This window comes from Benincasa hispida, chromosome 1, assembly GCF_009727055.1.
Source record: "Benincasa hispida cultivar B227 chromosome 1, ASM972705v1, whole genome shotgun sequence".
NCBI lineage: Eukaryota > Viridiplantae > Streptophyta > Magnoliopsida > Cucurbitales > Cucurbitaceae > Benincasa > Benincasa hispida.
This window is the reverse complement of record NC_052349.1, coordinates 1,954,550-1,966,808: the sequence shown is the minus strand read 5'-3', so window position 1 is coordinate 1,966,808 and position 12,259 is coordinate 1,954,550. Positions and strand designations below refer to the sequence as shown.

The window sequence follows — 12,259 nt, the reverse complement described above, 5'->3', positions numbered from 1 at the left end:
GAGTAGTTTCAACAAACATGTGAAATTTTCATACCGTGAAGCTCGAGTCAATCACCATGAAACGACATGTGCACAGGTCAGATATTGAGTACAACTTCTAATTCACGTGCATCAAAAGAAGATCCATAGTCTGGTCCAACAAAGAAAAATATAAGTTATCTGTGTGATAGCTTAAGAAACTTCTGAATGATCGATCTTGGTTAATGAATAAACAGAAATACTCATGTCTCCAAGCACCCATGTGTTCTGCTCAAGCATTTTGAAGAAACCCTTGGTCCTTAGACCGTTCACTCCTCGTTTTTGGGTTTAGGGTTCTTTTTCCATCTTTTGTATGCATTCCACAGAACATCTGGTACTGGGAAGCATGGGTCATAGGAACTAACGGTTCTTATGGGGAAGTCAGGTACAGGGACCAAGGAGTTGGGATTGACTGTGACCGATTGAGACTAAGAAGATTGGGGCTGAGAATCTCCCTTCTTCCCCCTTTTCACCAACTCAGATGAGAGCTTGGTTGATTTTTTTCTTTTCTGACGCTCTCGGTCATTTTTTTTCCTATATTTAAATTATAAATTAGTGATATATAATATTAAGAAGACTAATTCATGCAGTAGTCATACCTCGACTTCAGTAGCATCCTTTTTAGTTGACGTCCCCACAACCTTGGCTAAATCCACAATGAAATGGACTCTAAGACTGAACACTTGAGTGGGGACTTCACTGATCGTCCCAACTGGCTGTTCATTGACATGTTCTTCTACATCAGTTTGAAGGGGATCATTTACATTGTAGGTTTCTTGGTAGTTATGAGGGGGATCTTATGCATCAGTCTGAAGGGGATCATCATTATTACGAGGTTCCTCATTATTGTCACCATCACCATTATTATCATCACGAGGACCCTCATTACTATTACTATCCTGAACAAATCAAACGAACTATTCTGTTAAGGGAAGTAATCGATCATTTAAGAATATGTAAATGATAATCTAAACGATCGTCTACAAAACCTAAACGATCGTTTAAGACTATTTAACTTATCGTCTAGAAATGCATACCTCATTCAGACGATGGACCATTATCTTTATTTCGTTCAGTTGTTGGCCCATCAGATGATGTTAAACAGTAAATGTATCTACCATCCGACGGATCATGGTAGTCAAGTTCTCCAAATCTTTGCTTCTTTAATTTCCTCCCTAAGAATTTTGTATGATTTAGAATGACGATGCCTTGATAACTTTTGTTACCTACGTGGTTCCAACTCTATTGGGTTAGCCTGAACCGGCATATGTGGTTCTAGCTCTATACCTTGCACATTTTCAAAGTTTTCTACACAGGGTTCATGCTCTTTTGTGCCCCCCAAAGGACTCGTGAGTATCGATTGAGTGTTCAACCCCTTCAATCCTTCTTGCTCCAACAACAGGAACCACATTAAGTTCTTTCAGTCGGTCCACCTTGTACTTTATCTCCTCTGCGCTAGGTACAAGTCTCGACACAACAATAGTTTGTACATAAACAAATGAGCAAGTCAGAATGCATGAAACTACAAACAAATGAGCAAGTCAGAAATGATCAGTTACTTTTTTGGGTGGAAAACTTTATTGCTAAATGATTTATAAGATGGAGCACAAAAACAAGTCCATCTAAGAATTCTAGGAATTTCATCCTTATTGACTTTGGTGGCTATGAACTTACTTAATGTGGATAAAATTTCGTAAGCCCAAACCTACGATATGGAAACTTTGTTACATGTGCATAACACACAGGTTCGATGTATATTAAAATGAATTAGAAACAAAAGTACATACCTGAAAAGAAAGTACGAATCCCTTTATACAGTAATGTGAGGCACGATGATCACCTTTTGCTTTCTTTGAATCATATGCCTCCTTCTTCCCGCGCATGATAGTCTTCATGCTATTCAATGTATGTTGGTAAAAGAGAGAAAATCGGTCGTAATGTACAAAGACGTCATGGTCATCAACAATCCCAAATATATTCACATCGAATTGGGTTTTTTTGTCTTTCCTAATCATCATCGTTTCAATAAATAATGCCAATGCAACCTTGATAGCATCTTCGTCATTTGTAAAATATAAGTTCTCAAATGTGGTCTCCACATCCTTGCAAGAATTATCCTTTCCATTTGGGTCCTTCGGTCCAAGAATGAGTTATCGCTGCCTTTCACCGCTTGTTTCTCTTTCTACTGTTTCCCTGGTCAGCCACAACCCAGTTATCAAGTTAAAATTCTATTGGGAGAATGTTACCTTCTTCCCTAGAATGTTGAATGATATAACGTCTGGGTTCACATCGGCTACCTCCCTTAACAAAAAGTGGTGCAAAAGGTGTCCATTAAAAACAAGATCTATATCCAACAGTGGACTAAAAGGCGTTTTCCTATACAGTCTCATCTATTCTTTTGTCAACTTATTCTTAGTCATAGGGATAATTTTATGGACTTGGCAAGCGACTGGAGTAGGGAAATATTTCTCAGTAGGGACGACTATCTTAACAATCTAACAATCGTGTACATTACAAGAATTAGTAAACAATCGCCATCTTACCAATCTGACAATCGTGCACATTACAAGCAAATCTAAACGATCATATAAAAAAATCTAAACGATCGCATAATGAAAACTAAACAATCACACAACAGATATCTAAACGATCACACGATATAAACCTAAACGATCACGCAATAAATATCTAAACGATCGCGTAACAGTTAGCTAAACTATCACACGATATAAACCCTAAATATCTAAACAATCGGACGTAACAGTTAGCTAAACGATCACACAATAAATATCTAAACGTTCACTTAGTATTCTCTATCTGATCGCTTAGTATTCTCTCAACTATCAATTACGAACAAATACGCGATTAAACCCTAAAAGATAGTCAATCCTCAAATATCAACCTACATTCTTCAAGGAGAAGAGTCTCATATCTTTCAGATCACGACGACGGTGGTAATGAAGTTCGAAGAGAAACCTGCAAGGAGTTCTCGACTGAAGTTCGGAGAGAAAACAGAAGCAAATTTGAGAGAAAATTCTTCGAAGATAAATGCTTTGAGAAGGAAATGAAAGAAATGAAGTGAAGGGACCTATCGTTGTAAAGTATTCGTAAAGGCGCGCAAATGGTCGGAAGAATTTTATTTTAAAACTAGAGGTAATTTTGGAATTTTGCATGGGTTCGTGGTAGAAAAGTTTACATGAGGAGGTTAGAAAAAATTTTGATTTTTGGATCATTTTGTGAAATTTTCCAAAACTTATATTACAAAACTTGAAGATGAATATGGCGAATTTAAAATCTTAGGGACCAACTCAGACGCTTGAATTGTATCTCTACTTTGATGTATGTAATATTCTTCTCGTTTCGAAATTGATCGCGTTTCCGTTTCGTTTCTAATTCGCTTCGTTCTGCGGACTCTCGTGATTGGAAGACGAAGGTGCTGTGTTAGCTTTGTGATTTCTCTCTCTCTCCCGCTCACTCGTTCTCCTATTTCTTAAATTCTGCAGTAAATGAAGTCGTAGGTTTTCTCTGAGTAGGAAATCTTCTTACGTATATTCTCGATACGATAAATTACACCATGAAGAATTGAACTGAAATGGATATAATAGGCTTTTGAGTTGAAATCCTTCGCAGTTGGATAACGAAGGTCCTGTGCTCGCTATGTGATTTTTTGTATATCTCTCTCGCTCGCTAAATTCTCCAATTTCTTAAATCTTCTGCATTAGCTATTGTATTAGGTTTTCGCGAGAAGAAAATGTTCTAACGCACTGTTTCGACGTGGTAAATTACATTATGAAGTATTAAATTTGAATGGATATAGGCTTCTACACTTTAAAGTTAATCATCCACAAATGGAAACTGAAGGTACCGCTCTAGCTGTGCGATTTACTTATGTTTTCTCTATCGCTGAATCTCAAATTTTTTTAAAAGCTTCTACTGTCATTGAACTGTAATTGAAGTTGGAGGATTTCTCTGAACAGGAAATATTCTTATGCATTTTCTTGGAAAGATTAACTACGTTTTGAAGAACTTTTAAGTTGCAATTCTTTTGCCGACATAAGAAGAACTCTTCGGCTTGGATATGTTTTCCTGACATAAGATGAAACTCTTCCTCTGCTTTTATACACAGGGATGGCTAAATTGTCTGCTTCATTGAGACTATTTGATGCACATTGTCACCTCCAAGATCCAAGAATATTTGATAAAGCACCTCAATTAATTAGTGCAGCAGTGGATTCTGGTGTTGTTCGTTTTTCTGTTAATGGAATCTCCGAGGTACAATAGTTATTCATCTTGTGTTGTGTATTGTTCTTTTGATATGTGCTGTCTCCTGCTCATTTTTTTTTCTTCTTGTTGATTTCATAGAAAGATTGGCATTTGGTCAAGCAATTGAGTGAATCGTATCCTTGCATAGTTCCATCCTTTGGTCTTCATCCCTGGTAAGCACTATCCACTTTCACCCCCGTATACACGCCTTTTATTCTTTTATTGCCATTATGAAGTATATTGTATGACATTCATCCATTTTGCTGTATTTAGGTCTGTTCCTGAAAGAACTCGTGGCTGGCTTGAAAAACTTAAGGAATTTTTTGAAGCAGTACCAAGCGCAGCAGTTGGAGAGGTTGGTATTTGTAGCCATTTGTAGCAAAGCTGCATCCTTGAAAATCAAATTTTGCTTCGGATACTTTGTTAGGAATTAAAGTTCTAAATTTCATTTTTAGGTAAAATATGAAAAAAGAGGGAAGAAATTTGGAATCAGATGAATTCTTTCTGCTCAATAATTCTTTTTCTTTTTCTCTTTTGGAGAAACAAAGTAACCGATACTTATACTGAGGTCTTCTTGCTTATGCATGCTGCTAGTGCCCTGTTGTTCTTGATTTTGGATATTCTTGTACATACAATAACTTTTATGAAAAAAGCTTCCTAGATTGTGCGCCCTTAATTTTATTATCTTTGTCCTTTAACTACGTGCTAGGATCCAGAATAGCACAAAGATCTCTTATGATTAATTTGTTGCCACAACATGAGATATCCTTTTAGTAGGTTGCTAAATTTAGGACTAATGTTTACCTTTTCAGATTGGTCTGGACAAAGGTTCACGAGGAAAGGAGATCAATTTTACAGATCAGGTATGGCTATTGTACATTTCCTTATGAGGTTATGAAAGAAAATGTATGCCTATTATACATTTTCAGATTGTAAGAAACAGATTTTCTTAAATACTTCAGTGATTTTTTTATAAAACTATCCTCAGCCTGTTCTTGACATATAACAGTGCTGCAGATTGAGGTCTTTCAGCAACAACTAGAGCTTGCTAAGTCCTTAGAAAGACCAGCATCCATCCATTGTGTCCGTGCTTTTGGTGACCTGCTTCAGATAATGAAGTATGACTTTTCCTAATAATTATATGTTTATTGTTAGTTTCAAATTGCCATTCTTGGTCATGTCCCCTATTTGTTGATTTGTTTGCATGCCGTGTTCTGTCATTGCAATTGCTTCAGATCTATGGGGCCTTTTCCTGCTGGTTTCATTCTGCATTCTTATCTAGGATCTGCTCAGATGGTTCCGGAGTTCTCCAAGCTAGGTGCTTACTTTTCATTTTCTGGTTTTCTCATGTCCATGGAGGCAAAGAAGGCAAAGAAAATGTTGAAAATGGTTGGTTCCCTTTCTGTAATGTTTCTCATCTTTTGGAAAATCCTTGTGTGCGTGTGTGTAGTATACACATAAAAGATAAGATACAAGTATACAAAACAAGAATATGTGAGTACAAAAGAGGGTGGATTGGAATATTCAGCCTAAAGTCCGTTGGTCAAAAGAAATTTCATCCTGTTGGATTATGTAACTGAAATGTCGTAAAAACTTCTATCTCTAGGGTGCACCATTTGAAAGAATGGAACCCACCAAATCCTTTATATCTGTAACATCATGATTTATGAATTTTTCCAGGTGCCCTCAGATAGGATTTTGTTGGAGACTGATGCGCCTGATGCACTTCCCAAGTCAAAGTCAGACTCCCTATATTTGGTTGAAGGCGATCCTTCCCTTTCTGAATTTCTTAAGACCCAAGAACAATCTGCCCCAACAGGCTCACAACAAAGTACTTTGCTTTGTTCCTCTACAGATGCATCAACACTGCCGAGAGAGACTCTCAATCACCCAGCAAACATCCAAAATGTACTTCACTGAATATTTTATTCATAGCTGGTTGATGGATATTTATGTTCGTCTAATATCATTAAAAAGTGAAAGAGGCATGTATAGTTGGTTTAACAACTTGGCAACCCATGGTACATTATATTAACAGGCTTAAGAAACATTAGAAAAACGAAATGGAAAAAAAAGGCTTAAAGGAAACCAGCATAACAGCTGTCTGCTGATCATTGATAGCATTTTATAATCTGGATTATCAACTTTTAATATTAGTAAAAGTATAATCTCTCTTACTCTTCAGCAAGAACGGGAGTAGAGAGGTAGAGTTGGCTTCAGCCGCCATTTCGTTTAATTAAATCACATGCTGGCCTTGTTTTGTATCTTAAATTAAAAAAGTCTACGGCTCCAGTCTTGACTTGGTTCATTTTCCATCATCTTTTTTTAACATATGCTTTATTCTCTTTTGCAGGTCCTTGATTATGTTGCATCTTTATTGGATATCAGTAAAGAAGAACTTGCTGAATTGAGTTATAGAAATGCGGAGCATTTATTCTCTTTCAAAGGTCTACAAACCTCTTAGGGAAGAGTCCTAATATTTAGGTGATGTTTTAACAACTTGATATAATGCCCCCTCTTGTTCGTGTTCTCATCTTACTAACATGTATCTTACCATCTAGCAATAAACTCTTCTTTTGTGGAATAAAAGTCGTAGGCGATGCCTTTATGGTGCGTGTATTTGGTATTGTGTATCAACAACAAAAGGGAACTTTCTAACAACACAGGCAGTGCAGGACAAATGGCGTTCAAGAGGTAGATTTATGTATTAACATGGTCGTTAGACCACTGACCTAATATTCGTTCATAATTATTTCAAATGTATGGATGACATAGATGACTAATAGTAGGCAAGTTGACAATTGATACGATGGGCAATGCCGAGATGCATGGCATTTCAGAGGTAGATGTGCTAACCTGGAGTAAGATTTTTCTGTTTCATCCGAACCCACCAAAGCATCCAAACCAAAAGCTTCTGTTTCCCCCAACAATAAACTTAGACCATGGTACCTAGTGTTCTTGCATTCAAAGTAGACTCTGAACTTAAAACTAATTAACCTCGAATTAATTATTAAGAGAATTGTGCAATTAGTTTGGACCCTACAAGTAAGAGGTGGTTTTTGTCGGAGTTGGTCACCTGAGGTGAATGTTAGTATTGGTTGTCAAAGGTGGTCGTCTCCGGAGTTGATTGTCGAAGGTGGTCTTTGTCGGAGTTGACGTCAAAGGTAGTTGTCGGAGCCTAGAATTGGGTATTAGAGTTACTTGTTAGATGTGGTTGCCAGAGCCTGGAGTTGACCGTGTGAAGGTGGTCTTCGTCGAAGGTAGTTGTTGGAGCCTAGAGTTGGGTCTTAGAGTTACTTACCTGATGTGGTTGCCGGAGCTTGGAGTTGGCCATGCAAAGGTGGTCGTCAGAGTATGTCGTCAGAGTTGTTTGTGCGAAGGTAGAGTTGGTCGTCGGAGGTGATTGTGGAAGCCAGGAGTTGTTCGTCGGAATTGGCCGTGCGAAAGTGGCCGTCAGAGTGTGATAGCATTAATGCTGCCACAAACAGAGTTCAATCTGGAGCTGTAAGGTCATAAGATGGACTAAGAGATGAGCAGACACCAGGTAATTTATTTGCTGCGAGTCTACCTCTCTTTTTCCCTCTCCCTCCCTTAGAAGCATAATTTGCTATCCTTGGGTAAAGAAATAAATGCATTTAGAATATGCTTGCTTGTTATATGGACGAGCAAAACAATGCATTTAGATGAACTAAGCGCTTGTTGTATGAACGAGCAAAAATTCATCTCCTGTTTATATATGCTTATATATGTGCAAAAATTCTAATTCTTTCTCTAGAATTAAAATGGAGGAAAGAGGTTTGTGTATTCACTGTCTTTGTTCTGTCAACGTGGTAATTCCATTGCCGTGCAGAGCAAAAAAAGCATTTTGATAATTGTTTGTTAACTTTTGATTGGTACTATTGCTGTTTATATTTAGTTACTTCTTCAGTAGGTTTTTCCTTTTAGTTTTTAGTTTTTTTTCTCTTTTTTTTTTTTTTTTTTGAAATAAGATTTCGCCTTCTAATTTTTAGTGACATTGTTAAATATAAAACATTTTAGAGGATTTATTTATTTTAAATAAAACACATTAGGGTCCAGCATTCAGAAAATATAAAAAACTAGCCACCTGCCTGAAAGTGCACACTATCCTATTTTATGGCTGAATTGTCTTCATCCTCTTGGAGATAAACTTGTGATGTTAACTCACTAAGTAACCAAAGATAAAAACTTCAGCCTTCAAGAACCATTAATACAAACCTAAAACGCTAAGAATCAAAGTAATTACAACCCTTTACACAAATTTTGCACAAGGAATAAGGCTTATGGAAAACCTTAAAACACGTATGAATTAAACTAGGTTATTTATAGCCTTATCTTGACTCAAAGTGGCCGCAACTGTAGTCCTAACAACGAAGAGATAAGACAACATTAAGGGACTGTTTGGGGGTCCAACATGAGATGGTATATCTCCACATCCTATATCATCTCAGTGTTTGGAGGTCCATTATTTTATCTCACCAATTTTAATTGTTTGTGGGCCTATTTTTGAAACGTGTTTTGTATCTCACTGTCATCTTCCTTCTGTATATTGTATATCATCTCAATGTTTGAACATACTCGATCAGAACTCTCCAAACATCAGCTCTCTAGACATCAGAACTCTCCACATCCTATATCATCTCAGCACCTCAAACAGCCCCTAAAATGAATCCTAATTTAGGTTCAATCATTAGATGGATGAAATTGAATGTGTAGGGTTAAAATTAATATAATTTATCTAGATCGACAAATAATTTTTTCTCATAAATATTGTCTCATCGGCCACAATTAGGATCCTTGTGGTTTCCTATAGGTCATTTTTTTTACTATCCCATCATAATTCATACCAAATTTTCCCAAAACGAAGGAAATTTCATATCAGATTTTCCCAAAACGAAGGAAATTTTTAACGAAATCCCGTCAATTAGAGAATATGACCAATAATTAAAATCCGGACCATACTCTCCATCTTTTCATCTTCTTGATTCCGTACTTTTTATTTAATGAATTGTATGCAATATTAAAGTAGCCATAGCTTGTAGGTTTTTTGTTTTTGGTGGCATTCAATTGAGCACTTTGCTTGTGCACTTTGACTAATCACAAAGGACCTATTGCATAATTTTGTAACATTTTGATATCAAGAAAATTCATCGGATATTGAATCTTCAGTACGGGAAACGGAAGAAATGTTACTTGTGCAAATGCTTCACCATTTCTCATCTTTAGTCATAATCCCCATCCCATCACAGTACTTCGTCTCATCTTTTAATTGGGTTTGTTTCTTCTGTTGGAATTTGCACTTGCTGGGAATTTTCAACCATCGGTTCCACGTTTCGATTGGACTTTCAGGTATGTGGTTGATTTTATATTCTTGTATACTCCTTTTTGTTCCCTTTTTCGATGAAAGACTATTACTACTATTTATTATTGTGTTCAATACCATTATGGGTTTTGAAGTTTCATTGAAGTGAAACTTGAAAGTATAGTCTAAATTTGGACATTTATAGATACAGAATTAAAGTTTAAATTAAAATGATATTTTAATTTTTTTTTTTTTTTAAAATTTTTGTTGTGACATGATGACTACAAGATGATAAATTTTAGTCAATATGAACATAACTCAACTTTGCATTATCAACAGAGTATAGCTCAACTTTACATGAATTTGTACTATCACCAATTTTGAGATATGATCTCCACCTCACATATTGTAAAGAGAAAATAACTTCTACCAAAAGTTATATAGTAGAGTTAATTTTAAAAATCTAATTGAAGGAATTGTGAAGTTCTATGGCGGAAGCGAGGATTGACCCAATTTTAATTTTTACATAACAATAAAACTACATAACACATTTTATGCAATTAATATTTAATTTACAACATGCAAAAAAGAAGGAGAAGAAGATCTTACCCTTGAAAATGCCGAAACCTTCTTCACGAATTTGCTCCTCTTCGATCACGAACAATCACGATCCAACGAATGGTAAATCCAAGGGACACCACCATAAGAATGACCTCTGTATTCTCTTGGGATCAGAATTTCTCAGGAGGTGTGGGCTCTGAGATTTTAGAACAGAGAGATTTTTTAGAGGAATTAGCATGGTTTTTTTTTTTTTTGAAAAATTACAGAGAGTTTTATTTTTTTCCTGTATCAACCCAAAAGAGAAGAAGAGAAAAAAGAAATTTCCTGCAAAATCACCGCACATTAATGATTGAGAGAATTAAGTGGAGAAAAGTTAATTCCCTCTTTTAATTTTGAAATTTGAAAATTAAATTAAAATTAAATTAATGAAGAAGAGCTCAATATTATTTTTTCAACAAATTTCATCTCCATCCATTACCAGTCAAGAAGAAAATGAGATCCAAATAAGTAGACGACAAAATCCAATTGAAGACAAAATGTTGTACGCGTGTCAAATTTAAGCTTCAATGTATTATACAAATGTTTGGTTTTTAGACTTTAGTGTCATGTGTCCTATAACGTGTCCACCCAAGGTAAATGGTTAAGCTTCCTATCTCTATAAAAGAGACTTATTATGAATCTAGGGACTTTTTCCTTCCGCATCTTTTGAGTTTTTTCCTTGAGAGAAAATCAAGAGAACTTGTACCTTGTGTTATAAAATAAAGAAGTTCTTCATTTCTCCAAAACAATTCAAGTAAGTTCCAAGTATTTTAATATTTTCAATACCTACTTTATTTAGGTCAAATTTTCTTCACCAATTTTTATAATTTGAACAATAATTTAGTCTTCTTTTATTAACTTTCAATTTACACAAAGTTTTCATCATCATTTCAAACACACATATTGTATTAAACCTTTGCCTCATCAATACCAACATGCTCATTTCATTCTATCATCATAATTTTCCATATTATAAGAATTATCATTTCACTTTTCTCTTTGCCACGTGACAGCCATGCATGCTTCCATCAACTCCATCTATCCCATATTCTTCATGCTACACACACATCACGTGTCCATTTTTTCCATTTTTTCCATTTCTTCCATGCTTTATTCCATGCTTCATGATCATTTACTGGTAGAGTGTGTTAGTCCAATTACATTAGCATTAAATTGTCATTAAGTCTTTGTCTTAATAACATTCTAATTATCCTTTGTGGTAATAACCAAATTTGCTGGTTAATTCTATTGGATAACTCTTTGGTAAGCCTTGTGTTCTCATCAGTAGAATCGTAAGACCGTTGGTAAGCTCAGTGTTCCGTAGAATTTTCAGCATCCTGATTATTTGTCATAATAGATAATTAGAATTATAATAGGACTTTAATGGAAAAATACTCATAATACAAAAAACTCAAATTTAATGGAAGATTATTCAAATGATTCTCAACCCTCCATAGTGAATAGTCAAGAAATCAAATAGCAAAAATAGAGAAAAACCTCCATAATTGGAATATACCAAAAGTAGATATTAAAACAATTTATCAAATAGGAAAATTTGATTTTCTTCAAGATTATAGAATCAAAACCACAGAACAATTAGTCTCAATCAATAAACTCTAAGAAATTCTTTGTTTATTTTCAAGACAATCAATTCTTCAATACCAAGAAAAATATAAATTTCTTCATATAGGATTAGTTCAAATTGCCATAAAACCACTTTATAGAATAGGATTAGATACTCCAATTCTATTACTGTTACGTGATAAAAGACAAAAAATTTTCAAACTCAATACTTTCTATAGTCGAATCAAATTTAGAACGAGGACCAGCTATTTCAATTGTTATCCAAACTTTTCAGTTTCTTTAAGTAATTGAAATATACTTAGATCATTAATGCTTGATATTAAAATTCAAAACATGGATTGGGAACCACAAACTGAATCTATTGTAGGAATATTTCGAATACATTATAAACTAATGCATACAAATTTATCCCCCGAAGCTCTTAAGACTTCTCCCAAAGACCAAACCCTCCTAATGGAAGCCAATACGGAATAC

The 12,259-nt window shown here is 35.2% G+C and overlaps 1 protein-coding gene across 2 annotated transcripts; it reads left to right on the top strand.

Annotated features, from left to right (window-relative positions):
• The first annotated feature begins 3,294 nt into the window (after positions 1 to 3,294).
• On the top strand, positions 3,295 to 6,900 carry LOC120072005 (uncharacterized metal-dependent hydrolase YabD). 2 transcript variants are annotated; one of them, XM_039024436.1, is made up of 9 exons: positions 3,295 to 3,451; positions 4,145 to 4,290; positions 4,381 to 4,454; positions 4,555 to 4,636; positions 5,094 to 5,144; positions 5,299 to 5,399; positions 5,517 to 5,670; positions 5,962 to 6,189; positions 6,635 to 6,900. In XM_039024436.1, the coding sequence occupies exons 2-9, from the start codon at positions 4,147 to 4,149 to the stop codon at positions 6,743 to 6,745; spliced, it is 945 nt and encodes a 314-aa protein (XP_038880364.1). In that variant the 5' UTR covers positions 3,295 to 3,451; positions 4,145 to 4,146; the 3' UTR covers positions 6,746 to 6,900. The 2 variants fall into 2 exon arrangements, with proteins under 2 accessions (XP_038880364.1, XP_038880361.1); XM_039024433.1 differs by lacking the exon at positions 3,295 to 3,451 and adding an exon at positions 3,458 to 3,879.
• Positions 6,901 to 12,259: the final 5,359 nt, after the last annotated feature.